The 26,216-nt window shown below is 32.8% G+C and overlaps 1 protein-coding gene and 1 long non-coding RNA gene across 2 annotated transcripts in view; one reads left to right on the top strand and one right to left on the bottom strand.

Annotated features, from left to right (window-relative positions):
• Positions 1–21,909, bottom strand: part of LOC136037710 (dynein axonemal heavy chain 10-like) — a 205,826-nt gene extending 183,917 nt beyond the window's left edge. The window contains exons 1-3 of the mRNA XM_065720475.1: positions 21,874–21,909; positions 8,076–8,149; positions 3,495–3,609 (exon numbers count right to left, since the gene is read on the bottom strand). Of these exons, the coding sequence (XP_065576547.1) occupies positions 3,495–3,609; positions 8,076–8,149; positions 21,874–21,903 (219 nt within the window). The 5' untranslated portion in view covers positions 21,904–21,909. The remainder of the gene's footprint in view (positions 1–3,494; positions 3,610–8,075; positions 8,150–21,873) is intronic.
• On the top strand, positions 18,347–20,302 carry LOC136037730 (uncharacterized). Its single transcript, XR_010620030.1, has 2 exons — positions 18,347–18,670; positions 18,885–20,302. It is a non-coding gene; the product is annotated as an uncharacterized LOC136037730 (long non-coding RNA).
• Positions 21,910–26,216: the final 4,307 nt, after the last annotated feature.

The following is a 26,216-nucleotide window of genomic DNA, read 5'->3' as shown; positions in this document are numbered from 1 at the left end:
TTATAATGATTTTTGTTCGTTTTAAGCATGATTTGCATATTCAATTTAAGTTTTACTCGTTTTAAGATTTATTTGTTTATTTGTATTAGTACCCGTACTATGCTTATTTGCTATGATTGTTTATTCCATTTCTGTTCGTTTTGGGTTTCATTTATTCTTTAACCCGGGTATCCCACAAGTACGGTTTTTTTTTCGGAGAAATATCGCTTTGAAAAATCGGAAACGAAATTCACATGTTAACGCAATAATTATTATAGGGAGTTAAACCAGACAATTTATTTGTGTTCGGTTTTAATCGGCAAAAAAGTCTTCATAATTCAGTTGTCTTTTTTAAATAGTTTAGGGCAAGGCGTATATCTTGTCATGTAAGGTAATGTGACTGGAATGCATAAAAAATGTCAGAATGATCACATTTGAAAAAAAGCTGTAAGTGAGAAAATAGATGGTAAATTATTTTTTTTGTTTATTTTTGTTCTAGTCTTGAAACCAATTGACTGCCCAAAAATGCCACTGACAGAATCAATCTGCCCCGTGCTAGTCAGGATATTCAGCTACAATGCCCAGTCAAGGCTTTTTTGTGCAGAACCCAGGGCACAGTGTACGCAACTAAACAAACTGGCCTTTAATTTGAAATTAGGCCTAGCCATCTAAATAGGCTTGCTAATCTTAGCTTCAACTACAACTTCTTCTGAGCCCATGTTTTCATTACAAGCAGCCTATTCTTAAGATCTTTATCAGCTTTCGAGTATAGAGTTTTGTAATTTCTAACTCACAAAATTAATTTTTCAATATCCATTTTGATTTGACATGATTTATTGATCAGAATTATTGGAGAATTTGAGATTCATGAACTCCAATTTGAACAAGAGCTAAGAGCTCTTATGGCACTTGTCACGAGGCCAGAAGAGCTAAGAGCCAAGAGCCCATATGGTATGAGCTCTAACAAAATTCTAAAAATCAATAAATTGATTTAAAAGGAAATTCAGAGGCTTAATGCCGGTCGGGATTTAAAATAAGAGCTCTGAGTCACGATGTCCTTCTAAATATCAAAATTCATTAAGATCCGATCACCCACTCGTAAGCTATAAATACCTCATTTTTTTCAAATTTTTCCTCTCCCTTTAGCCCCCCAGATGGTCGAATCTGGGCAAAGACTTTATTAAGTCAATTTGTGCAGCTCCTTGACTCGCCTATCAATTTCCATCGTCCTAGTACGTCCAAAAGCACCAAACTCGCCAAAGCACTGAACCCCTCCCCCCAACTCCCTCAAAGAGAGCAAATCCAGTACGGTTACTTCAATCACGTATCTACGACATTTGCTTATTCTATCCACCAAGTTTCATCCCGATTCCTCCACTCTAAGCATTTTCCAAGACTTCTGATCTCCCCCTCCAACTCCCCCAATGTCAGCAGATATGGTCGGGATTTGAAATAATAGCTCTGAGACATGAATTCCTTCTAAATATTAGATTTCATTAAGATTCAGTCACCCGTTCTTAAGTTAAAAATACCTCAATTTTTCTAATTTTTCCAAATTCACCCCCTGGCTCCTCCAAAGAGAACAGATCCGTTCCAATTATGTCAATCACGTATCTAGAACTTGTGCTTATTCTTCCCGTCAAGTTTCATCCCGATCTCTCCACTCTAAGCGTTTTCCAAGATTTCTGTCTCCCTCCTCCAGTCCCCTATGTCCCCGAATCCAATTTGAGCCAAAAATGGAGCATCTGAGACATAAGATCCTACTATATATCAAGTTTCATTAAGATCCGATCACCTATCCGTAAGATAAAAATACCCCAATTTTCACGTTTTCCAAGAATTCCGGTTTCCCTCTCCAACTCCCCCTAATGTTACAGGGTCTGGTCAGAATTTAAAATAAAGGCTTTAAAGCACAAGATCCTTCTAAATATCAAATTTCATTAAGATCTGATCACCCGTTCGTAAGTTACAAATACCTAATTTTTCCTAATTACTCCCCCTCCTAACTCCACCAAAGAGAGCGAATCCGGTCCGGTTATGTCAGTCACATATCTTAGACTTGTTTTAATTCGTCCCATCAAGTTTTATCCTGATCTCTCCGCTTTAAGTATTTTCTAATATTCCCCCCCCCCCTAATGACGCTGGATCCTGTAGATTTAAAATAAGAGATCTGAGTTTCGAGGTCCTTCTAAATATGAAGTTTCATGAAGATCCGATCACTCCTTTGTAAGTTAAAAATACGTCATTTTTTCAAATTTTTCAGAAATAACCCCCCCCCCAATTCCCCCAAATAGAGCGGATCCGTTCCGAAATTATGTCAATCACGTATCTAAGACTACTGCTTATTTTTCCCATCAAGTTTCATCCCGAACCCTCCACTCTAAGCGTTTTCCATGATTTTAGGTTCCCCCAAACTCCCCTCAATGTCACCAGATCCTGTCGGGATTGAAAATAAGAGCTTTGAGACACGATATCCTTCTAAATATCAAATTTCATTGGGATCCGATCACCCGTTCGTAAGTTAAAAATACCTCATTTTATCTAATTTTTCAGAATTACCCCCCCCCCCCCCAACTACCCCAAAGAGAGTGGATCCGTTCCGGTTATGTCAATCACGTATCTAGTGCTTATTTTTCCCACCAAGTTTCATCCCGATCCCTCCACTCTAAGTGTTTTCCAAGATGTTAGGTTTCCCCCTCCCAACTCCCCCTCCCCCCAATGTCACCAGACCCAGTCGGAATTTAAAATAAGAATTCTGAGATACGATATCCTTCCAAACATCAAATTTCATTAAAATCTGATCAACCCTTCGTAAGTTAAAAATACTTCATTTTTTCTATTTTTTCCGAATTAACCGGCCCCCACTCCCCTCCCAGATGGTCAAATTGAGAAAACGACTATTTCTAATTTAATCTGGTCCGGTCCCTGATACGCCTGCCAAATTTCATCGTCCTAGCTTACCTGGAAGTGCCTAAAGTGGCAAAACCGGGACGGACAGACAGACAGACAGACAGACAGACAGACCGACAGACCGACAGGATTTGCGATTGCTATATGTCACTTGGTTAATATCAAGTGCCATAGAAACCGTATATATTTTAACCAAAGTTCGCGCACACCAGTGATAATCACATATGTGGACGAATAATTGTGTTTGCATACGAGACCCTTATTAATGGTAATCCTGGTCATTGTGAGAATGAATTATTATAGGAGTCTATTTCTCCTGATCCGAAATTTAATATGACCTTTATTTTTCTTTGAAAAAATTCTTTATTAGAAAGCTTTTTAATTATACCACATACAAAAGATACTAGAGAGGCTATTGTAAAAGGTGCTAAGAGTATAAAATATCTTGTAAAAATATTTGTAATATCTTAGCAAATATTTCTCGAAATAAAATGCACTCATATATAAACGGCTGTCCATTTCTACTAGCCCCCCCCCCTCCACTCCCGGTTTTATTATCTAACTTAACCAAATTCAAATATTTTGTAAGGTCATGTTCCTATTACCTTATCATTCAGCAACTTATTTACTTCACTTATGATATTGGTGTCGACACCGTAATTTGCGGTGTCGACAGAACGTTCTTTTCCACCTGATGATCCATTGAAATCGCGTAAAAACCTGGAAAAAATTAGTATGCTTCATTTTTAAGAGATAAGATTGAAGAGCATACATAGACTGAATAATGCAGACCTTTTTTCTTTTAAATGCTCTTAATTTAATTTTATCTGTAAGATTCAAGAAAAAAGAAATGGGAAATGGAACATTTTAATCCCTTCACTAGTACTTGGCAGTTTAAAGTACCTTTTGGCTGAATTACTAAAATAAAATAAAAAAAAAATTATCTTTGAAATTTAAAGATAGAAGGGCTGGATGGTCATGGCATTTCAGGTGTATCCAAGGACAAACTTTATGTCAAGATCCCTTGAAATTTTCATTTTTAGGCTTAGAAGCTTGAAAAACAAAGGTATTTCATAATTATTTTCCCAAAAAACTCATCTTAAGAGTTCCAATCTTTGGAAAACCCGATTTACCTCTCAAAAAGTCGAAATATTTACCAACATTAATAAGAGAATACCAAATAAAAAATCAGTCGAAATAACCCATGTCAAATTAACTCTACGACAAAATGCAAAAACGGTCCTAATAATCTGATGGGGATGACACTAAAAATGAAACCGTTGGGTGGTCAGAACATTTAAAAATTATTCGAGGGCAAATTTTGACTCAAGATCCCTTGACACATTCATTTTTTGTCGTAAAAAGTTGCAAAATGAAAGTATTTTCATATTTTTTTTCCAAAAAAAATTCATTTTAAGAATTCCAATCCTTAGTTACGAAAAACCAAAATATTTACCAATATTGATAACACAATATCAAATAAAAAGTAAATCGAAATAAGCCATGTCAAAATAACTCTACGTCAAAATGGAAAAACGGTCCTAATAATCTGACGGGGGTGTCACTAAAAATGAAAGCAGGGACGGTCAGGACATTTAAAAATTGTTCAGGGATGAATTTCATGTCAAGATTCCTTGAAACTTTTATTTTTGGCCTTAAAAAATTGCGAAATAAAGGCGTTTCCTAATTCTTCGAAAACAACCAAGTTTATTTCAAGATATAGAATCTGTGAAAAAATGATGTAACTGTGGAAAACCTAAATATTTAATAATGTTAATAAGGCAATATCAAATAAAAAGTATGCTGAAATAAGCTTTTCGAAAATAGTTCTACGTTAAAATGCAAAAAAAAACGGTCCAAATTATTTGAACAAAAATGATACTAAAATGAAAGGGTGGGATCATCATGACATTTGGAAATTATTCAAGGACAAATTTCAGTTCAGGATGCATTGACTTTGAAAACATGCTTAGTTTAAAATTTTTAATGTTGGCGAAACCAAAACAAATTGTTGGTAGTCAATTTAGCTGTTTTGTTTTGTTTTTTTAATTTACTAAAGCGAACTCTTTTTTTTCTATTTGTAGATTTTGACTATTTTAGCTTACATCTGTTTTAGAAAAAAATGTTTTGTGGAGGACAATTTTTTAATCCAAGGATTGATTTTTAAAACCGAAAAAAGGACAAAATACATTAGGAGAAAATACAAAAAGATAAAAGACAAGAAACACCAAAGGAAACTTACTTAAGGGACAAAATGGAAAAGGAAAGGAAAGGATAGTAAAAAAATTATCAATTCGCCAAATCAAAGTGATGCTCTTCTTTGACTTTTTATCAGAGAATGGTATAAATTTACATAAAAAATAGAAAGATTTTCTATTCACGGATGTTTCTGCCGTTTTTTTTCGCTCTAAGAAATACATTTTTAAACATATCTAAAAAGAAATGTATCTGACTTTTCTTCGGAAAATGGCGTAAACTTGCTTACAAAAAATGAAACTTCTCTATTTATAAATATTTTGGACATATTTTTTAATCTAAAAAATACATTTTTAAATATATCTAAAAAAAATTTATTTCGGCATTGTGATTTCTTAAGGTTTATGTTCTTTCCGAAACATTCAGGACCAAAAACTGAACAAAGGACAAAATACAATAGTACAAAATATAAAAAGAAGACAAATGGACAAAAAGTAAGGGAAAGGAAAGGAAAGGAAAAAAAGAGGAAAAGGACAGAATACCCAAATTTATATATATAGTGTCAGATAAATCAATTCGCCAAGTCAGAATGGTTTACTTTTTCTCATAGAATTTTGTAAACTTGCTTAAAAAATACAAAAATTTTCTCATTTGTAGATATTTTTGTCGCATATTTCAATTTCAAAAATTACTTTGGCATCGTGATTTCTTAAGGTTCTTCGACATGACAGTAGCTGCAATACAAACTAAAAGGGTTAAATACTAAAAAAGGAGAAAATACTGAAAAGGTGTCAAAACACAACAGGAAAAATACCAAAGAGACAAAGGACACGAAAGGCACGAAAAGAGAAAAACGATCGATCACAAAAATTCCACCATTAGATTCGTAGGGCCACACCTATTGATTCACTAAGTCAGAATAATCCTTCACTTTGACTTATTCTCAGAGAGTGATGTAAACTTGCTAAGAAAATAGGAAAATTTTCCTATTCTTGCATGTTTCTGCCGTATTTTCCAATCGTGTTACATATAAATTGTTACCATGGATTTGCACAAATAGGTTGATGTCAACATTCACCTTTTCTTCTTCTTGGATAATAGCCAGCGTTGCCAGTCAACTTTTTTCAATTTAATGAAAAGTTTGATAATGACAGGTTAGGTTAAAATAGATTAGGTTTCAATAGGTGAGGTTAGGGTGGGTTAGGGTGGCTTAGGTTAGGTTTGTTACCCATTTCTGATATTTAGAACAAAATTTAACCTAACCTAGAACTTTTACCTTCATAGCCTGCATAAGACTTAAAAAGTTGACTCGCAAAGCTACGTGAATCCAAGCAGAAAACAAGGAATTTCGAACATTCACCGGTGAATGTCGACATGTACCAGATTTCGGACATACACCGTCACATATATATTTATTTTAAATGTATCTAAAAAAAAATACGTTTGTGCTGCAATTTTTTAAGGCCAATTTTTTCTCTAAGACGCGTGGATTTTTGGTTAGCTTCAACCTGTACAGAAAGGCCCAAATACTGAAAAAGAAGAAAAATACTAAAAAAAAGATAAAAGACAGCAGTACAAAATACAAAATGACAAATGAAGGAAAAATAGGTCAGACAAGCAAGGAGAGAAAAGTTAAAAAAAGAAAAGGGAGAGAATACAAAAATTCAATAATCGTCTCCATAGTGTCAGATCCATCGATTCACCTGGTCACAATCATGCTTCACTTTGACTTTTTCTCAGAGAGTTGTGTAAACCTGCTTAAAAAATCTGAAAATTTTCCTATTGTCCCAAGTTTTGTCGTATTTTTCTATCTAAATATGTATCTTTAAATCTAAAATATTTAAGGAAATATAGAAGCGTAATTTGATAGATGAATGAAGTTGAATTTCCAATGCAGAATGATATTAAAATTGCCTGTCTTACGTTAAAAAATAAAGCCGTATGACTGAAGAAAAATAGCCTACTAAAAATATGAAGAGGGAACTTAAACTTTAAGGAATTATGTCAAGTTGCGCAAAATTATTGTCAAAGTAAGATCTAGATTGGCTCCTGGTCAACTGAACTGCCTAGATAGTTGACTGAATTCAACTTCTACGATCTTATTTGACTTTCAAGATCTTGAGAGGTTTTTTTTGGTTTTTGGTTTTTTTAGATGTTGTTTGTTGTTTAGATGTTGGTTTGTTGTTTTTTGGCAGGGAAATAGACCTGTCGATGCAAAGATTTAGCTTTTCTGTCAAAACAGCCGAATTCTCAAATTAGAATTGTAAAATCCGTAGAATGAAAAGACTCAATCATAGTTAACCAAAAAATAAACAAAATAACAATTAAGCTAGCCATTGTAAGTGAATATGTGTAAAATTGAAATAAACTGCTCTCTAGGTCCTCTATTTCTCTTTCAAATAGGCAGATTCATGGCAGATTCTTGTTAAAAAGGAATAGGATACTCTATATACGTCTGCCTAGTGAATCCTACACTGGGCTCCTTATCGCTCACGTTGCTTCTCCAGCGTTGATCTGATGGTATAAGACAACAGGGAAGCCGATCGAAACTTTATATACATTATGTAATGTAAATCATATATATTCTGCTCCAGGTCACTCAAAGTGCTTCTCAAGTAGCAACTAGATGCCAAAAGACGATGGGGAGCCGATGAACACTCTATTTAAGCCAGCCATTTAAATCATATGCTGTCCTCCAGGTCACTCAAAGTGTCTCTCCAGTGGCACTTGGATGGCAAAAGATGACGGGGAAGTCGAAGGTCACTCTTTATACAACTACCATGTAAATGGCAGGGTCACTCACAATGTTTCTCTGGTGGCAATCTGGTGGTACGAAACGACAGGAAAGCCTTAACAACACTTCTTCTTCTATCCCATATACAGAAATGTAGAATAGGACGGTTTCAGTGTCTTTCGTACCAAAAACCAGTCTTTAATTATTTCAATATTGGGAATTGTCTTTGAAAATGACAGTTTTCTGAAAGACTTACCTTAAAAGTTTTGAAATGTCTAAACTTTCTTCGGAGGTATTCTTTATTACTTTGGCAACATATGGCAAATACACCTAAAAGATAATTTAAGTTAAGCTAATTGTGTAACGCATGCAGTCGTGCTAATTTAAAATTGTTTCACTCTTTCCACAAATTAAAGAAAAAAAAAGTTTTTCAACTAAAAGTAAGGAGCTATAATAAAACTTAGAACGAACAGAAATTATTACGTATATGAGAGGTTTCACCACCTCGTCAATACCTCGCTCTTTATGCTAAAGTTTGAACTTCGTTCCAGTTCTTTAAGAATGACCCCTGAATCACACAGGCCGTTTAATTAGAATAAATAGCTATTTTGAAATTACTAAAAATAGTCTATTGCAAAGAATGAGATAGTGACAAACAGGCCAAACCCCTCATATATCTAATAATTTCTGTTTGTTTTGAGTTTTAATGTAGCTCCTTACTTTCTGTTGAAAAACCTTGCTTTTTATTTAATTACTGATTGTATTTTAAATAATGCTGGGAAATCGAGCACCCCCTTCATAAAAATGCTCTTCCCCTTAAAAAATTCCTCCATGGAAAGATTTTCACCCGTAGGCCCTCCCTCTGACCCCCCCCTCCCCCCTCACCACCAGAATCGATCCCCCTGGAAACTTCTGTATACTTCCCAATAACGAATATGTAAACAATGGATAAATAGGAATTCTGGCAAATTCCCCCAATGTAAAATTTCCCCTTGGAACCTCACCCCCTCCCCAAATATTCTATCCTCTTGGAAAATTCTCCCTTGGACGAATACCCCAGGCCCAAAATTTCCCTCCTGCATAAAGAGTTTCTGCATACTTCCCAATAACAAATACTATGCGTAAACAATGGGCAAATTTCGTAACTTAAAGATCTTTCTCCAGGGGGCTGTGGGAGGTCTTGTTATCCCCTAAGGCATAGTTATTGGGCCTTACGACCATGTTGAACAAAATCGTATCTCAAAAATTAAATCGGACGACTTTGGAGGGGGTGAGGGAAAGGGATGTGGGAGGGAGAATAGCCATCTCCCAGTCTTTTTGATCCCTTGAAGAGTGGAACTATTCATTGGTTATAGTGGAACTATAACCACAAAAAAAAATAAACACGCATCCGTGATCTTTCATCTGGGAAAACACCAATTCCACATTTTTTCAGATGGGAGCTTGAGATTTCCATAGTAGGTTTTTCTAATACGCTGAAACTGATGGGGTGATGTTCATTAAGATTCCTTGACTTTTGGGGGTGTTCAACCCTTTTTTTGAAAATCAGACGAATTTTTCCAAGCTCGTAGCTTTTGTTGGGTAACAGTAAACTTGATCTTGCATATTTTGAATCGACATAATAATCCAATGTTCTTATCTATCTATTAGTATCTAAACGTTGTATTTTAGTGAGCTAAGTGTTTGATATTGTTATAAAAGTTCTTTATTTTTGAATTTTGGTTACTATTGGCAAAAGTCGTAATTTCCTTACCTTGCCTTGCCATGAACTGGCTGATGCACCTTATTATTTAATTTTTAAAGCAGTAAATACACAAAGGTAATCTTATAGATTTTTACTGTCAAGTACCTTACGCTTGGGAGCAGTGCGCTGTAGAACAAAGAAATGTGCGAAATTTTCAAAGAGAGAGAAAGGTTGTAACCTTAAAATAAATGTTTGAATTTTTATCATTTTAATTTTTTTTTTCTTAAATCCAACATTATGTTACGCGCTTCTATTTGTGGAATTCTACCAGAAAGAAGGACAGAAACTCTTTCCTCCCCTAGCAGTCCCCATTCCAAAGATATTCAGTTGTAATTTGATTTTGGGGTAGTGATATCAATCTTACAAACCAAATATGACTTTCATTCAATCCGTGTTCTTACAGCCCATTTAGTCCTGTGAATGCTTCGATTTCTTTTTCAGTTTCTGCTTCGAAAATGCAAGCTTATCTTTTTTCGGGATAATTTTGAATTTCGGAATACAGTCAAGTCCTATAGTTCATTTATTAGACGCAGACGTGTCAATTATTTAGTAGGTTTTAAGTAGTATATAAAAAAAACAACCTTGGATTTTACCTTTTTTAATTGGATTTTGGGAGGAAGACTCGAGCTGTTTTGTTAAGTGTGCGATATGGAACTTTAGAAAACGGAAGGGGCTTTTTTTATGGTTTAGAAGTAGTAGTACAATAATGAGAAGACCACTCTTCAGCTGTTTTTTTTTAAGTAAATTAAAGTGTAGGTGGCATTTAGTTTTTTGTAAATGTTTAAATAGTTTTTTGTTTCGAATTATTGGTGCCGCTGAGAGGAGAGGAGGTGGGATTAATATTATTTATTTTTTAAAGGGCTCTTTTGGGTGTTTGCTTTGGATGCAACACCATCCAAAAACAAAAATAAAATCAAAATTGAAGAGTCATTTAGCCTTAATTTCTGGGTTATCCAGCATGATATAATTGACCAAAGCCAAACTTTTCTTTTTTTTACTCTGAGGATCAAAATCAGTTTCAAAAATTTAAATGAATTTAGTGACATTTATTTCAGGGGGATCTGTATTTTCAACTCAAAATGTAGCATTTAATTTAGAAACAGTTATTTGAAAAAGTTATATCCTGTCCATAATTTTTTTTTCAAGTGCAATTTTATAAGCGTCGAAAGTTAGTTTTTCGTTTTTTTTAGAACCAAAAATTGAGAGTTTTATAAATTTTGTAGCTTTACCAAACTCCAATCCCTAAAATTCGGCTCCCTCTTTACGGAAAATTTCCTCCCCTTCCACAAAATCCCTTCATTGAAATTTTCGTCCCAACCCCAGCCAGGAAAAGCCCACAAACTATTCTATTCGCATTAAAGAAAAAAAATATCCCTTGGAAAAAGTTCTTGCGGACGATTCTGCTTTTAAAATTTTCTTAGCACACTTTCATTTGAAAAAGCGTTTAATATATGAATGTTATTTATATAATGCCGGAGATCCCTCCTCCGTTGAAAATTTTTCCTGGACCCCAACCTCCTTCAGTAAAAAGTTACTCCCTCAGAATATTACCCCGAGGAGAATTTCCCCACCGGGAGAATTTTCCCATGGAAATTCCCCCACGGATACATCCTCAAGACAATTCCAATCCAGTGAAAACTTCCCCTGGGTAATTAGCCTTAACATCTCCACATGAAAAATAGAGTCGGCAAAGAGAAAGTAAGACTGATGAAAAGAATTACGTATAGGAATACTGGCAAATTCCCTGCACGCAAAATTTTCTCTGAAACGCTTACCCCCTCCCCCACTGAAATGTCTTTCCACACTGAAAATTCTCAATGTGAAAAATCTCCCTAGCATAAAACTCACCCCCCCCCCCCTCGAAATAAACTAATGTCTGTATACTTTCCAATTATTAATACTATACGCAAACGATGGGCAAATTTCATAATTTACAGACCTTTTCCCATTCGCTATGGGCGTCATGTTATCCCAACAGACATAGTTACTGGACCTTTCAACTATACTTTTTGACGTATTTTGACTAAAATTTTGACGTATTTGGGGAAGAGTGGGGCGTGAAAGAAAGCCTGGCTGTCGTGTAATCACTTTCCACTCTTAAAAAAAGGCACTAGAATCTTAAAAACACCTAAGGAGAATTATAGGGAAACGCAGTAATCTCCTGAACTAATATTCTTCCATCACTTGTAAAATTCGTATGAAAATGGGAGTTTGGATACTAAAATGGTATTTTTGGTATTTTAGACGGCAAAAAATCTCTTTTTTACAAAATAATTGTATCCTAGTGAGGAACATACAAGTACAATTTTTATTTTGTCCACTGTTGTTGATATGATTTATTAATTAACATACCATAGGCTAAAATAACAATGTCATTCTCTCGTCCACCCTTCTCTGTTTGGAACTCCTTAATTCTTTTGTCCTATTCTTAATCAAGTATTTTTAAAAGCTTTTATTCTGTGATTGAAGAAGACTTTGAAAAATTATATTTTGAGATACATTTTACGGCTTTTAATTTTGCTACAAATGGCTATTTTAAAACTAATTTTGACTTGAATATAGAAAAAATAGGTAGAATTTTACTGAGTGTTTTAGATAAGAAGAAGGAATAAACTAAAACCTATAACATATCTAAATTTAGAATCACAGAATCAAATATTTTTAATTTTTGTAAACCGGTCAACCTAACGCTGAATTCAGGTTAGGGCTAACGACATACTCATGAGAATATTTTATTTATCATATGTTACATTTATAAACTGCGGTGCGAGGTTGCCACTGTTGATAATTTATCAAAAAATTTGGTGATTTTATCACTATGTTTTGTGATTTTATTCTGTTTTGCTAGGTTGGGCTATTTCCCGCCAACTGGGCTACAAAATTTTCACAGGGCATGTGACTTAAAAACCCACGGGGCAGGTTTTTGGGCTATAACATTTCAAATCTCGCTGCTTTTGGGCTAGAAATTTAATTCGCTGGAAACCCCCCAAAAAATCATGTCTGTTATATCTTTTTGGTCATTTTTTAGAGTCTTGGACCACAATATAATTATAATGTGTCTTGAACTGTGGTTACCATCTTCTAATTTTTGGGTAAATTAAATTTACCCATTAAAAATATGTAGACAGTTTATCGTCCCAAATAATGTATATAAAATGATATATATATATATATATATATATATATATATATATATATATATATATATATATATATATATATATATATATATATATATATATATATATATATATATATATATATATATATATATATATATATATATATATTTGAACTATATATATATATATATATATATATATATACTAGCTGTTGGGGTGGCGCTTCGCGCCACCCCAACACCTAGTTGGTGGGGGCGCTTCGCGCCCCCCCCAAGCCCCCCCGCGCGCGTAAGTCGTTACGCGCCATATTAGTTACGCGCCATTGTAGTTGTGTCTTTATGTCCCACCTGTGAATATAGATATATATATATATATATATATATATATATATATATATATATATATATATATATATATATATATATATATATATATATATATATATATATATATATATATATATATATATATATATATATATACATATATGTATATATATATATATATATATATATATATATATACATATATATATATATATATATATATATATATATATATATATATATATATATATATATATGTTTTTAACTACGTAAAACTTGCGAATATACAACATTCTTTGCTGTCCCATTGTCTGTGCATATAAATAGATTGTCAGGTTTACCGACTCTTGAACATGCAACATATAATGGTCCATGGGAAAACAATCCGTATTCAGATCTATACCTCATGATTCTAATGATTGCCCTTGAGCTTTGTTGATGGTGATTGCTAATCGACCATTCCCTGAGTCGCCATCGTCATTTATATATCCCCCTGTGCACCCCGGCGTCCCCTTTGTAGTTATGTCCCTGTGTCCCGGTCGTCATTTATATTCCCTGTGTCCCGGTCGTCATTTGTGTCCCGGTGTTCCAGTCTGTGATTTCTCTTTGAGTGTCCCGGGCGTCATTTATATTCCTTGTGTCCCGGTGTCCCGGTCGTCATTTATATCCCCCTGTGCCCCCCGGCGTCCCCATTGTAGTTGTGTCCCTGTGTCCCGGTCGTCATTTATATTCCCTGTGTCCCGGTCGTCATTTGTATCCCGGTGTCCCGGTCTGTATATACATTCGTTTTTTAGTTTTGTTTTTCTCCTTTATTTTTTTCCTTTTTTCTTTTTTTTCTTTTTTAGTTTATTTAGATTTTTAGATTTTTTAGTTTTTTTATTAGTTTTTAGCTTTTTTATAGTTTTTACCATTTTTTTAGTTTTTTTAGTTTTTTTTTTGCTTATGTCCTGGTCGTCATTTATACTCCCTGTGTCCCGGTCGTCATTTGTGTCTCGGTGCTTTGTTGATTGCTAATTTATATTATATTTATATTTATATTTTTTATATTTATTAATATTTTTTTAGTTTTCTTTTTCTCTTATTTTTCAGTTTTTTCCTTTTTTTTAGTTTTTTCTTTTTTAGTTTTTTTAGTTTTTTTTTGTTTTTTACCTTTTTTAGTTTTTTTATTAGTTTTTAGTTTTTTTTTTAGTTTTTGCCTTTTTTTAGTTTTTTCAGTTTTTTTTTTGTTTTTAGTTTTTTACCTTTTTTTAGTTTTTTTTAGTTTTTTAGCTTTTTTAGTTTTTTTTCTTTTTAGTTTTTTTTGTAGTTTTTACCTTTTTTAGTTTTTTTTCTTCTTTTGTATTAGTGTGAAATAATTCAGACGTCATATGCGGACAAACACGACGTCACTCGACAGACAGACAGACAGACATAACCCACAAACAACTTATTTTTATATATATTTATTCATATTTTTTTAGTTTTCTTTTTCTCTTTTATTTTTCAGTTTTTTCCTTTTTTTAGTTTTTTTTTCTTTTTTAGTTTTTAGTTTTTTTTAGTTTTTTACCTTTTTTTAGTTTTTTTTAGTTTTTTTAGTTTTTTAGCTTTTTTAGTTTTTTTATTAGTTTTTATTTTTTTTGTAGTTTTTGCCTTTTTTTATTTTTTTCAGTTTTTTTTAGTTATTAGATTTTTACCTTTTTTTAGTTTTTTTTAGTTTTTTAGCTTTTTTAGTTTTTTTTTTTCTTTTTAGTTTTTTTTGTAGTTTTTACCTTTTTTAGTTTTTTTCTTCTTTTGTATTAGTGTGAAATAATTCAGACGTCATATGCGAACAAACATGACGTCACCTGATCCACAGATCCACACACAGACAACTTATTTTTATATATATAGACTAGCTGTTGGGGTGGCGCTTCGCGCCACCCCAACACCTAGTTGGTGGGGGCGCTTCGCACCCCCCCCCCAGGCCCCCCCGCGCGCGTAAGTCGTTACGCGCCATATTAGTTACGCGCCATTGTAGTTGTGTCCCTATGTCCCACCTGTGAATATAGATAGATATATATATATATATATATATATATATATATATATGTTTTTAACTACGTAAAACTTGCGAATATACAACATTCTCTGCTGTCCCATTGTCTGTGCATATAAATAGATTGTCAGGTTTACCGACTCTTGAACATGCAACATATAATGGTCCATGGGAAAACAATCCGTATTCAGATCTATACCTCATGATTCTAATGATTGCCCTTGAGCTTTGTTGATGGTGATTGCTAATCGACCATTCCCTGAGTCGCCATCGTCATTTATATATCCCCCTGTGCACCCCGGCGTCCCCTTTGTAGTTATGTCCCTGTGTCCTGGTCGTCATTTATATTCCCTGTGTCCCGGTCGTCATTTGTGTCCCGGTGTTGCAGTCTGTGATTTCTCTTTGAGTGTCCCGGGCGTCATTTATATTCTTTGTGTCCCGGTGTCCCGGTCGTCATTTATATCCCCCTGTGCCCCCCGGCGTCCCCATTGTAGTTGTGTCCCTGTGTCCCGGTCGTCATTTATATTCCCTGTGTCCCGGTCGTCATTTGTATCCCGGTGTCCCGGTCTGTATATACATTCGTTTTTTAGTTTTGTTTTTCTCCTTTATTTTTTTCCTTTTTTCTTTTTTTTCTTTTTTAGTTTATTTAGATTTTTAGATTTTTTAGTCTTTTTATTAGTTTTTAGTTTTTTTGTAGTTTTTACCATTTTTTTAGTTTTTTTAGTTTTTTTTTTTACTTATGTCCTGGTCGTCATTTATACTCCCTGTGTCCCGGTCGTCATTTGTGTCTCGGTGCTTTGTTGATTGCTAATTTATATTATATTTATATTTATATTTTTTATATTTATTAATATTTTTTTAGTTTTCTTTTTCTCTTATTTTTCAGTTTTTTCCTTTTTTTTAGTTTTTTCTTTTTTAGTTTTTATTTTTTTTGTTTTTTACCTTTTTTTAGTTTTTTTAGTTTTTTTAGTTTTTTAGCTTTTTTAGTTTTTTTATTAGTTTTTAGTTTTTTTTTTTAGTTTTTGCCTTTTTTTAGTTTTTTCAGTTTTTTTTAGTTTTTAGTTTTTTACCTTTTTTTAGTTTTTTTTAGTTTTTTAGCTTTTTTAGTTTTTTTTCTTTTTAGTTTTTTTTGTAGTTTTTACCTTTTTTAGTTTTTTTTCTTCTTTTATATTAGTGTGAAATAATTCAGACGTCATATGCGGACAAACACGACGTCACTCGACAGACAGACAGACAGACATAACCCACAAACAACTTATTTTTATATATATTTATTCATATTTTTTTAGTTTTCTTTTTCTCTTTTATTTTTCAGTTTTTTCCTTTTTTTTTAGTTTTTTTCTTTTTTAGTTTTTAGTTTTTTTTAGTTTTTTACCTTTTCTTAGTTTTTTTTAGTTTTTTTAGTTTTTTAGCTTTTTTAGTTTTTTTATTAGTTTTTATTTTTTTTGTAGTTTTTGCCTTTTTTTATTTTTTTCAGTTTTTTTTTAGTTATTAGATTTTTACCTTTTTTTAGTTTTTTTTAGTTTTTTAGCTTTTTTAGTTTTTTTTTCTTTTTAGTTTTTTTTTGTAGTTTTTACCTTTTTTAGTTTTTTTCTTCTTTTGTATTAGTGTGAAATAATTCAGACGTCATATGCGGACAAACATGACGTCACCTGATCCACAGATCCACACACAGACAACTTATTTTTATATATATAGATATATATATTGGAACTCCTTAATTCTTTTGTGCAATTCTTAATCAAGTATTTTTAAAAGCTTTTATTCTGTGATTGAAGAAGACTTTGAAAAATTATATTTTGAGATACATTTTCCGGCTTTTAATTTTGCTACAAATGGCTATTTTAAAACTAATTTTGGCTTGAATATAGAAAAAATAGGTAGAATTTTACAGAGTGTTTTAGATAAGAAGAAGGAATAAACTAAAACCTATAACATATCTAAATTTAGAATCACAGAATCAAATATTTTTAATTTTTGTAAACCGGTCAACCTAACGCTGAATTCAGGCTAGGGCTAACGACATGCTCATGAGAAGATTTTATTTATCATATGTTACATTTATAAACTGCGGTGCGAGGTTGCCACTGTTGATAATTTATCAAAAAATTTGGTGATTTTATCACTATGTTTTGTGATTTTACTCTGTTTTGCTAGGTTGGGCTATTTCCCGCCAACTGCTTTTGGGCTAGAAATTTAATTCGCTGGAAACCCCCCAAAAAATCATGTCTGTTATATCTTTTTGGCCATTTTTTAGAGTCCTGGACTACAATATAATTATAATATGTCTTCAACTATGGTTACCATCTTCTAATTTTTGGGTACCCAACCCCAAATCTTTATCACCATTCCTTGATAATAAAAATATATAGACAGTTTATCGTCCCAAATAATGTATATAAAATAATATATATATACTAGCTGTTGGGGTGGCGCTTCGCGCCACCCCAACACCTAGTTGGTGGGGGCGCTTCGCGCCCCCCCCAAGCCCCCCCGCGCGCGTAAGTCGTTACGCGCCATAATAGTTACGCGCCATTGTAGTTGTGTCCCTATGTCCCACCTGTGAATATAGATATATATATATATATATGGTTTTAACTACGTAAAACTTGCGAATATACAACATTCTTTGCTGTCCCATTGTCTTTGCATATAAATAGATTGTCAGGTTATCCCCCTGTTTCCCCCGGTGTCCCCGTTGTAGTTGTGTCCCTGTGTCCCGGTCGTCATTTATATTCCCTGTGTCCCGGGTCCCGGTCATCATTTGTATCCCGGTGTCCCGGTCTGTATATACATTCGTTTTTTAGTTTTGTTTTTCTCCTTTATTTTTTTCCTTTTTTTTTCTTTTTTAGTTTATTTAGATTTTTAGATTTTTTAGTTTTTTTATTAGTTTTTAGTTTTTTTTTCTTTTTAGTTTTTTTGTAGTTTTTACCTTCTTTTTAGTTTTGTTAATTTTTTTTTTTACTTGTGTCCTGGTCGTCATTTATACTCCCTGTGTCCCGGTGCTTTGTTGATTGCTAATCGAACATTCCTTTTGTCCTGGTCGCTTTCTCTTTGAGTGTCGTCATTTATTTTTTTCTTTTTTAGTTCTTTTAGTTTTTACCTTTTTTAGTTTTTTTTTAGTTTTTAGTTTTTTTAGTTTTTTACCTTTTTTTAGTTTTTTTAGTTTTTTAGCTTTTTTATTTTTTTTATTAGTTTTTAGTTTTTTTGTAGTTTTTGCCTTTTTTTTTAGTTTTTTGTCCTGGTCGCTTTCTCTTTGAGTGTCGTCATTTATTAGTTTTTTCCTTTTTTTTTTAGTTTTTTATTGGTTTTTACCTTTATTTTAGCTTATTTTTCAGTTTTTTCCTTTTTTTTAGTTTTTTTTTATTTTTTATTTTTTTTAGTTTTTTACCTTTTTTTAGTTTTTTTAGTTTTTTTAGTTTTTTAGCTTTTTTACTTTTTTTATTAGTTTTTAGTTTTTTTTTGTAGTTTTTGCCTTTTTTTAGTTTTTTCAGTTTTTTTTTTAGTTTTTTATTGGTTTTTACCTTTATAGTTTTTTTAGTTTTTTAGCTTTTTTATTTTTTTTATTAGTTTTTAGTTTTTTTTGTAGTTTTTGCCTTTTTTTAGTTTTTTCAGTTTTGACGTCACCTAATCCAGTTTTTTCAGGTGACGTCACCTGACACATCCATCCACACATCCATCCACACATCCACAGACAGACAACTTATTTTTATATATATAGATATATATATATATATATATATATATATATATATATATATATATATATATATATATATATCTATCTATATAAAAATAAGTTGTCTGTGGATGGATGGATGGATGTGTCAGGTGACGTCACCTGAAAAAACTGGATCAGGTGACGTCAAAACTGAAAAAACTAAAAAAAGGCAAAAACTACAAAAAAAAACTAAAAACTAATAAAAAAAATAAAAAAGCTAAAAAACTAAAACAACTATAAAGGTAAAAACCAATAAAAAACTAAAAAAAAAACTGAAAAAACTAAAAAAAGGCAAAAACTACAAAAAAAACTAAAAACTAATAAAAAAAGTAAAAAAGCTAAAAAACTAAAAAAACTAAAAAAAGGTAAAAAACTAAAAAAAATAAAAAATAAAAAAAACTAAAAAAAAGGAAAAAACTGAAAAATAAGCTAAAATAAAGGTAAAAACCAATAAAAAACTAAAAAAAAAAAGGAAAAAACTAATAAATGACGACACTCAAAGAGAAAAAAAAGGCAAAAACTACAAAAAAAACTAAAAACTAATAAAAAAAAATAAAAAAGCTAAAAAACTAAAAAAACTAAAAAAAGGCAAAAACTACAAAAAAAACTAAAAACTAATAAAAAAGCTAAAAAACTAAAAAAACTAAAAAAAAGGCAAAAACTACAAAAAAACTAAAAACTAATAAAAAAAATAAAAAAGCTAAAAAACTAAAAAAAACTAAAAAAACTAAAAAAAGGTAAAAAACTAAAAAAACTAAAAACTAAAAAAAACTAAAAAAGGTAAAAACTAAAAGAACTAAAAAAGAAAAAAATAAATGACGACACTCAAAGAGAAAGCGACCAGGACAAAAGGAATGTTCGATTAGCAATCAACAAAGCACCGGGACACAGGGAGTATAAATGACGACCCGGGGGAAACAGGGGGATATAAATGACGACCGGGACAAAAAAACTAAAAAGAAAAAAAAACTAAAAACTAATAAAAAAACTAAAAAATCTAAAAATCTAAATAAGCTAAAAAAGAAAAAAAAAGGAAAAAAATAAAGGAGAAAAACAAAACTAAAAAACGAATGTATATACAGACCGGGACACCGGGATACAAATGACGACCGGGACCCGGGACACAGGGAATATAAATGACGACCGGGACACAGGGACACAACTCCGGTACACCGGGATACAAATGACGACCGGGACACAGGGAATATAAATGACGACCGGGACACAGGGACACAACTACAACGGGGACACCGGGGGAAACAGGGGGATATAAATGAAGACCGGGACAAAAAAACTAAAAAGAAAAAAAAACTAAAAATTAATAAAAAAACTAAAAAATCTAAAAATCTAAATAAGCTAAAAAAGAAAAAAAAAGGAAAAAAATAAAGGAGAAAAACAAAACTAAAAAACGAATGTATATACAGACCGGGACACCGGGATACAAATGACGACCGGGACCCGGGACACAGGGAATATAAATGACGACCGGGACACAGGGACACAACTACAACGGGGACACCGGGGGAAACAGGGGGATGTAAATGACGACCGGGACACCGGGACAGGGAATGGTCGATTAGCAATCACCATCAACAAAGCTCAAGGGCAATCATTAGAATCATGAGGTATAGATCTGAATACAGATTGTTTTCCCATGGACCATTATATGTTGCATGTTCAAGAGTCGGTAAACCTGACAATCTATTTATATGCAAAGACAATGGGACAGCAAAGAATGTTGTATATTCGCAAGTTTTACGTAGTTAAAACCATATATATATATCTATCTATATTCACAGGTGGGACATAGGGACACAACTACAATGGCGCGTAACTATTATGGCGCGTAACGACTTACGCGCGCGGGGGGGCTTGGGGGGGGGCGCGAAGCGCCCCCACCAACTAGGTGTTGGGGTGGCGCGAAGCGCCACCCCAACAGCTAGTATATATATATATATATATATATAAATATATATATATATATATATATATATATATATATATATATATATATATATATATATATATATATATATACTATTTCCTTAAACGAGCTATCATTAATTATGGATGCACATTTTCTCAAAAATAACACCATATTTTGGGGAAAATTGGCATCCTGGTATTTTCTGGCCTAAAAAACGATCTATATAGGTCAAAACTTTGAGAAAATTCGTTAAGATCCTTAATTTTGGGAAAAATATTCTTGTCAGTTACGTTATATTTACGAATTCATTCGAAGAGCATTATGAATTCATTCGATACATGCTCATATTGGCATCAGTGGTGATTTTATCGTTTTTAGTCTCTATGATGCAGGCAAAATTACACAAGAAACAAATGATAGAGAAGAAAAACAATATGATTAACTTCATATTTATGAACACATTTCAAAAGACTAAATTTCATAATTCTTCCTCCTCTCCAAGAGTGAACATATCTTTTTTATATATATGACGCATGCGACATTACAAAAGGAACATAGCTAAGTCTAGAACACCAAGTCTAATTAGTCTATTTTAAAAATGCGTTTCATGTAGTTTCATCATAACCAGAGGTCAGATGAACAACCTAGACCATCAAACGTGTCAAGACCAATCCGAGCAGCAAAGGTAAAAGGTATCAGAAAATGTCTACAGTAATGATAAACGAAAACAAAAGAACAAGTATATACGGTCAGAATACTTCTGTCAGCAAAAGTTATTATGAGTCAAAAACAAAATTAAAGAACAAAGAAATATACGGTTCGATGATAAGCGGCAGCAAGAACTAAAACTACTAAAAAAACAAAAGTGAAGATCAAAGAAATATGCGGCTAGAAGATATTCCCCAGCGAGAAGAAGAGAATATGCGTTTAAAGGATAAGCAGCAATAATGATTATCAACATTTGCAATAAAGCGAGCATCAGAACGTGTTAAAATGGAATGAAAAACAAATAATTATGCTGTTAGATGACAAAACCCTTCTAAGTTCTATGTGTTCCCTCAGGAGCCCTCCATTTTGTCGAGTACTCGAACAAAGGTATTAGAGTTAATTGAGGTCTATTTAATATTAAAAGATCTTTAGGTTAGTATTTATGGTTAAATGAAAAGTGAATAATTATAGAATTAAAAACTACAATAATACCTTCATGTATACATTATCGTCAGTATCCATTTTTACAAAAACAATGTTTGTTTGTGTTACTATGGTAAACTTTAAACAATCCTAGTTACCACACGACCATAAAAAGAATACTTACGCACATTGTAATTAGCAGGAATCATTTTAGATTTTCTGTCAGGGAGTTCAAGGTCCAAATTTTGAAAACAAAGTAGAATATCAGGCACATGAACAGGGTGTCGTCCCACCCCTCAACACTCTTACAGTTTTTGATTAGTTTGAAGCTAAAGCTAAACATGTATATTTGGACATCGACCTAAAAGAAAGAAAATAAGTGAAAATAACCCATGTTTTTTGTCATGAGCAATATTTGTTTGTCAGACAATTTCGGCAAGCAATTTTAGTTGCTTTTATTGGGTAAATAGATAATTTTTGGGTTTAACTCAGGTAAAGTGATGTGAGGTCATATATTTTCTATCAGGAGTAATATTTGATTGGCATGGTAATTTAGGTAAGCAATTTTAGTTGCTTTGTGAAGTAATTAATTGGACTAAAAGTTTCTACTTTTATCGGATAAGCAGATCACTTTTTCAGGACAAACAGTTATTGGTTCCACTCCCCAGTGAACTAAACGGCAACTAAAATTTTAACTGTTACACAAACATTGCAAATTAAATTCTGCAAAATTTCTAAATCGCTAACTAAATGGTAACTAAAATTGTTCACTGACACATTTCACAAATACTGCTGTAATTTTTATTATATTGTAGCACTTTGAAAGTTGCAGAACTATTCCAATAATTTGCAGCAATTTTTTGCGTCAACCAATAGTTTTTTCCGCAAAAATTTGGCAAAGTACGACTCCAGTGTTTTCTGTCACAAAAAATAGCATTTCCTTTTTGCAATACTCATTGTTGCCTGTGAAATATGCAAATTTTATAACAATTTAGCACCTGAAACTTTCACTTTTGATCATTAATAAATTTAGTACCTTGGGCGTAATGTTGATGTTACTGTTATTGTTGATGTTACTGTTACTGTGAGTATGATCTAACTTGCTTCAAAACAAGAAGATTTCTTATTTGTGTACATTTTCCAATCTTTTCGGGACATTTTTAAATTTAAAAAAAAAAATACAAAATTCAAAATATAATTTGGTAGATAGATGAATCTCAGCTAGTGAATTAAAAAAAAATGTTAATGTTAAAACATTGATGCCACAGAACTACAGAAAAATAACATACCAAACATTTGTTTTAGGTGTTTTTTTTAGGCAAACTAAAAAAAGAATAAGTATTAAAACAAATAAGAATCATGAGAACCAAAGGAAAAAGAAATGCCCAGGGAAGCATAAAAAAGTATAGGAGCCAACATAGGCGACGCCAGTAGTGTTTGCATATTTAACACAACTGATTATCAATACGGCCGCAGGTTCAACCGTCTCTATGTTTTCGAAGTAAAATTTCTGGGCACAAAACAGTCGTGACATTTGATTTAGTTAGACTATTCTAAAGCACTTTTTTTGTCTAAGCCCTTTTTTATTATTCTTTCTCTTTGAGTGAATGGAAAAATCAAAAACGTTTTTCATAGAAAAATACTTAAAATAGCTTATTTTTATAGAAAAACGATGAATGAAGTTTAATATGTATCAAACAACTAAGTAATAATTTGTTACAAACTATAATTTTATCTACAATTAAATATTACAATATAAAAAGCAACATTTTATTAAAAGTTGCTGGATTCAGGTTACGGCTAATCATTTGCTGATGATGAGATTTCCTTCACTGTACTTTCAAGTATTTCGTGGAATCCAACTGTAAGCATGGGGTGACGTGGCTTAAAAGCTTACAAAACTCTGTAAAAATACTACTAACAACTCACTGCAGTACCAAGCCGCCTGAGGCCAACACACCTGCGCATTATCTTCCTTCATCCCATTCTGTTCAAAGTCTCCCTCTTTACACCCTCCCAAGAAGCTCCCATTTCCCTTAAACATTTTTTATGACTTCCTCCCACCCCGAACGTGGAAGAACTTTTTTCTCTCTAGCTCTCGATGGTTGGCCAAAAAAGACAATCTGAAATCCGTAGAACGTGCATATCAAGCAGTGTATCTGGATTTCGGGAACATCGCTGGACTCCTGGATTATACCTTCTGACAATCTTACACGCGCAAGAAGTACTTTGATTGGCAAAAAGCTATCAAAGGAAGTGAAGATGTTGAAAACTTCATGGTACCAGAAAACTTTATATCATTGATTATTTGTGATTAATTTTTATAAATAAACTCTTGGTAAAGAGTAGAAATATACGAAAACATGCAGTTTGCTGAAGAAAAACAAAATTTTGAACTTTGGGTTTTTATTCATCATAACATCAAAATATTACTGACATAGCCAAGAGTAGTGGCAAAATAAATATCGATTGATATTTTAATATATACTGATATTCATTCCTGAAAGTCTTCATAATCTCGGATTTATTAAATCTATAAGAAACTTATGGATTTATAAATCTTCCCCACAGATAGATCCTCTAGGAAGTTCCAACCCGGTGAAAATTTTCCCCTGACAATTACCCTTAACATCTTCACATTTAAAGTTGACTCAGCAAAGAAAAAGTAAGCCAAATTAAAAGAATTGCGTATAGGAATTCTGACAAATTTCCCAAGCGTAAGATTTCCCCCGGAAAGCTTACCTTCCCCCTGAAACTTCCCTCCTAACAGAAAATTCTTCACACTAAAAGTCATCCAGGCAGAAAATTTACCCCCCCCCCAAAAAAAAAGTGTCCGTATACTTCCCAATAACAGATTAAGAACCAACATTAAAATTTAAAACGAACATTAATTATTACGGATATAAGAGGGGTTTACTCCTCCTCAATACCTTGCTCTTCACGCTAAAGTTTCATAGTACATTGTTTTAAGTTTTTAAAGTTTTATTTTGAATCAAAATCAAGTAGTTGCGAGCATCAATCCATGGCTAATTGTAGACAATACCAAGACACAGTCCGATTGAGTGAGAGGCAAACCTGGCATAAGCCCTAATTAGGATTGTATAAAAATGATGTCAGTTCATTTGTTAATAGAAATATCTATCTATCTTCCGTCCATGCGTCATTCTTCGGACAGAACTTAGTTAGATAGTCATAGAACTAATATAGTCATAGGAACTATAGTTTTCCAAGTTTTTGGTTAAATGGCACGGGTAAACGGTGGGAGTAAGTTTGACTCTCTTATTAATTGTTTGTTAGCTTTTAGAAAGGCAATCCCGCCTAGAGTCTCAGGCAGGTTGACCAAGAATTTAAAATTGACACAGGACGGTTATATTGCCTGGAATAAGAGGTAAAACAGGCATGCCAACCTACGGTCTTTGGCAGGTTCACCAAGAATTTAGAATTGACAATGGACCGTACATTTCCGTAGAATGACAGGCAAAAAAGTCAAATTGGTCCCATCCGCAATGAATGTCAGGTAAGGCGATTGATTCAATTTATAAATTTTGACATTTGCATTAATAAAAACTTAATTCAATGTTATTTGACCAACAAGTTGCCTGGAATTGCAAGGGAAATAAGCGTCAAAAGCCTAAAAGGGCCTGTTTGCCTAGAGTGTTAGGCGAGTGAACCCATTTATAAGCAAAGATAGTTGGGCTTACAAAAAATGAATGAGATATTGATTGACTAATATTTAGTTGACTGTTTGTTTCTTGGGTTTGACTGTCTAGGCTTGTCACAAGCCCAGGCAGTTTTACCAACGAAAATGCCCAGTCAGAAAAGGGTATTACCCCAGACTAGGCAGCTGAGGAAAAAAAATTGTGTTTAATAATTAATTAAAAATTTGCAACCGGAAAGGTATTGAGGAGAGGGCAGCTCCCTCATTGATTTCTGTTTGTTTTATGTTTTAAGGTTGCTCCTTACTTTCAGTTGGAAAAAACTTCCAGCGCTCTCTCCATGAAAAATTTCCTGCTCTTAAAAAAAATCCGTTTATCTAGAGTTCCTCCCATGAAAAATACCCACCCATCCCCCACAAGTAAAATTTCCCCAGACTATTTCATTCCCGCTTTAAAAAAAAAATCCCCCAGAAAACGTTTTGTGGGCGATGCCGCTTGAAAAATTCTTCTTAGCACACTATTATTTAAAAAAGGACTTTAAACTATGATCGTTTTTCAATTAATGCTGGAAATTTCCTCCTCCGTTCAAAAGAATTCTCGAACCATCGATAGATCTTCTAGACAATACCGACCGGGAGAATATGTCCCCCAGGCAATTGCCCTCAACATCTCCACGTGTAAAATTGATTCAACAAAGAGAAAGTAAGACCAATAAAAAGATTTACGAATAGAAATTCCTGCAAATTCCTCCTGTGT

The sequence above is a fragment of the Artemia franciscana genome, chromosome 2 (genome assembly GCF_032884065.1).
Source record: "Artemia franciscana chromosome 2, ASM3288406v1, whole genome shotgun sequence".
In the NCBI taxonomy this organism is placed as follows: Eukaryota; Metazoa; Arthropoda; class Branchiopoda; order Anostraca; family Artemiidae; genus Artemia; species Artemia franciscana.
The sequence above is the reverse complement of the archived record's forward strand: the minus strand, read 5'-3'. Positions and strand labels throughout refer to the sequence as shown.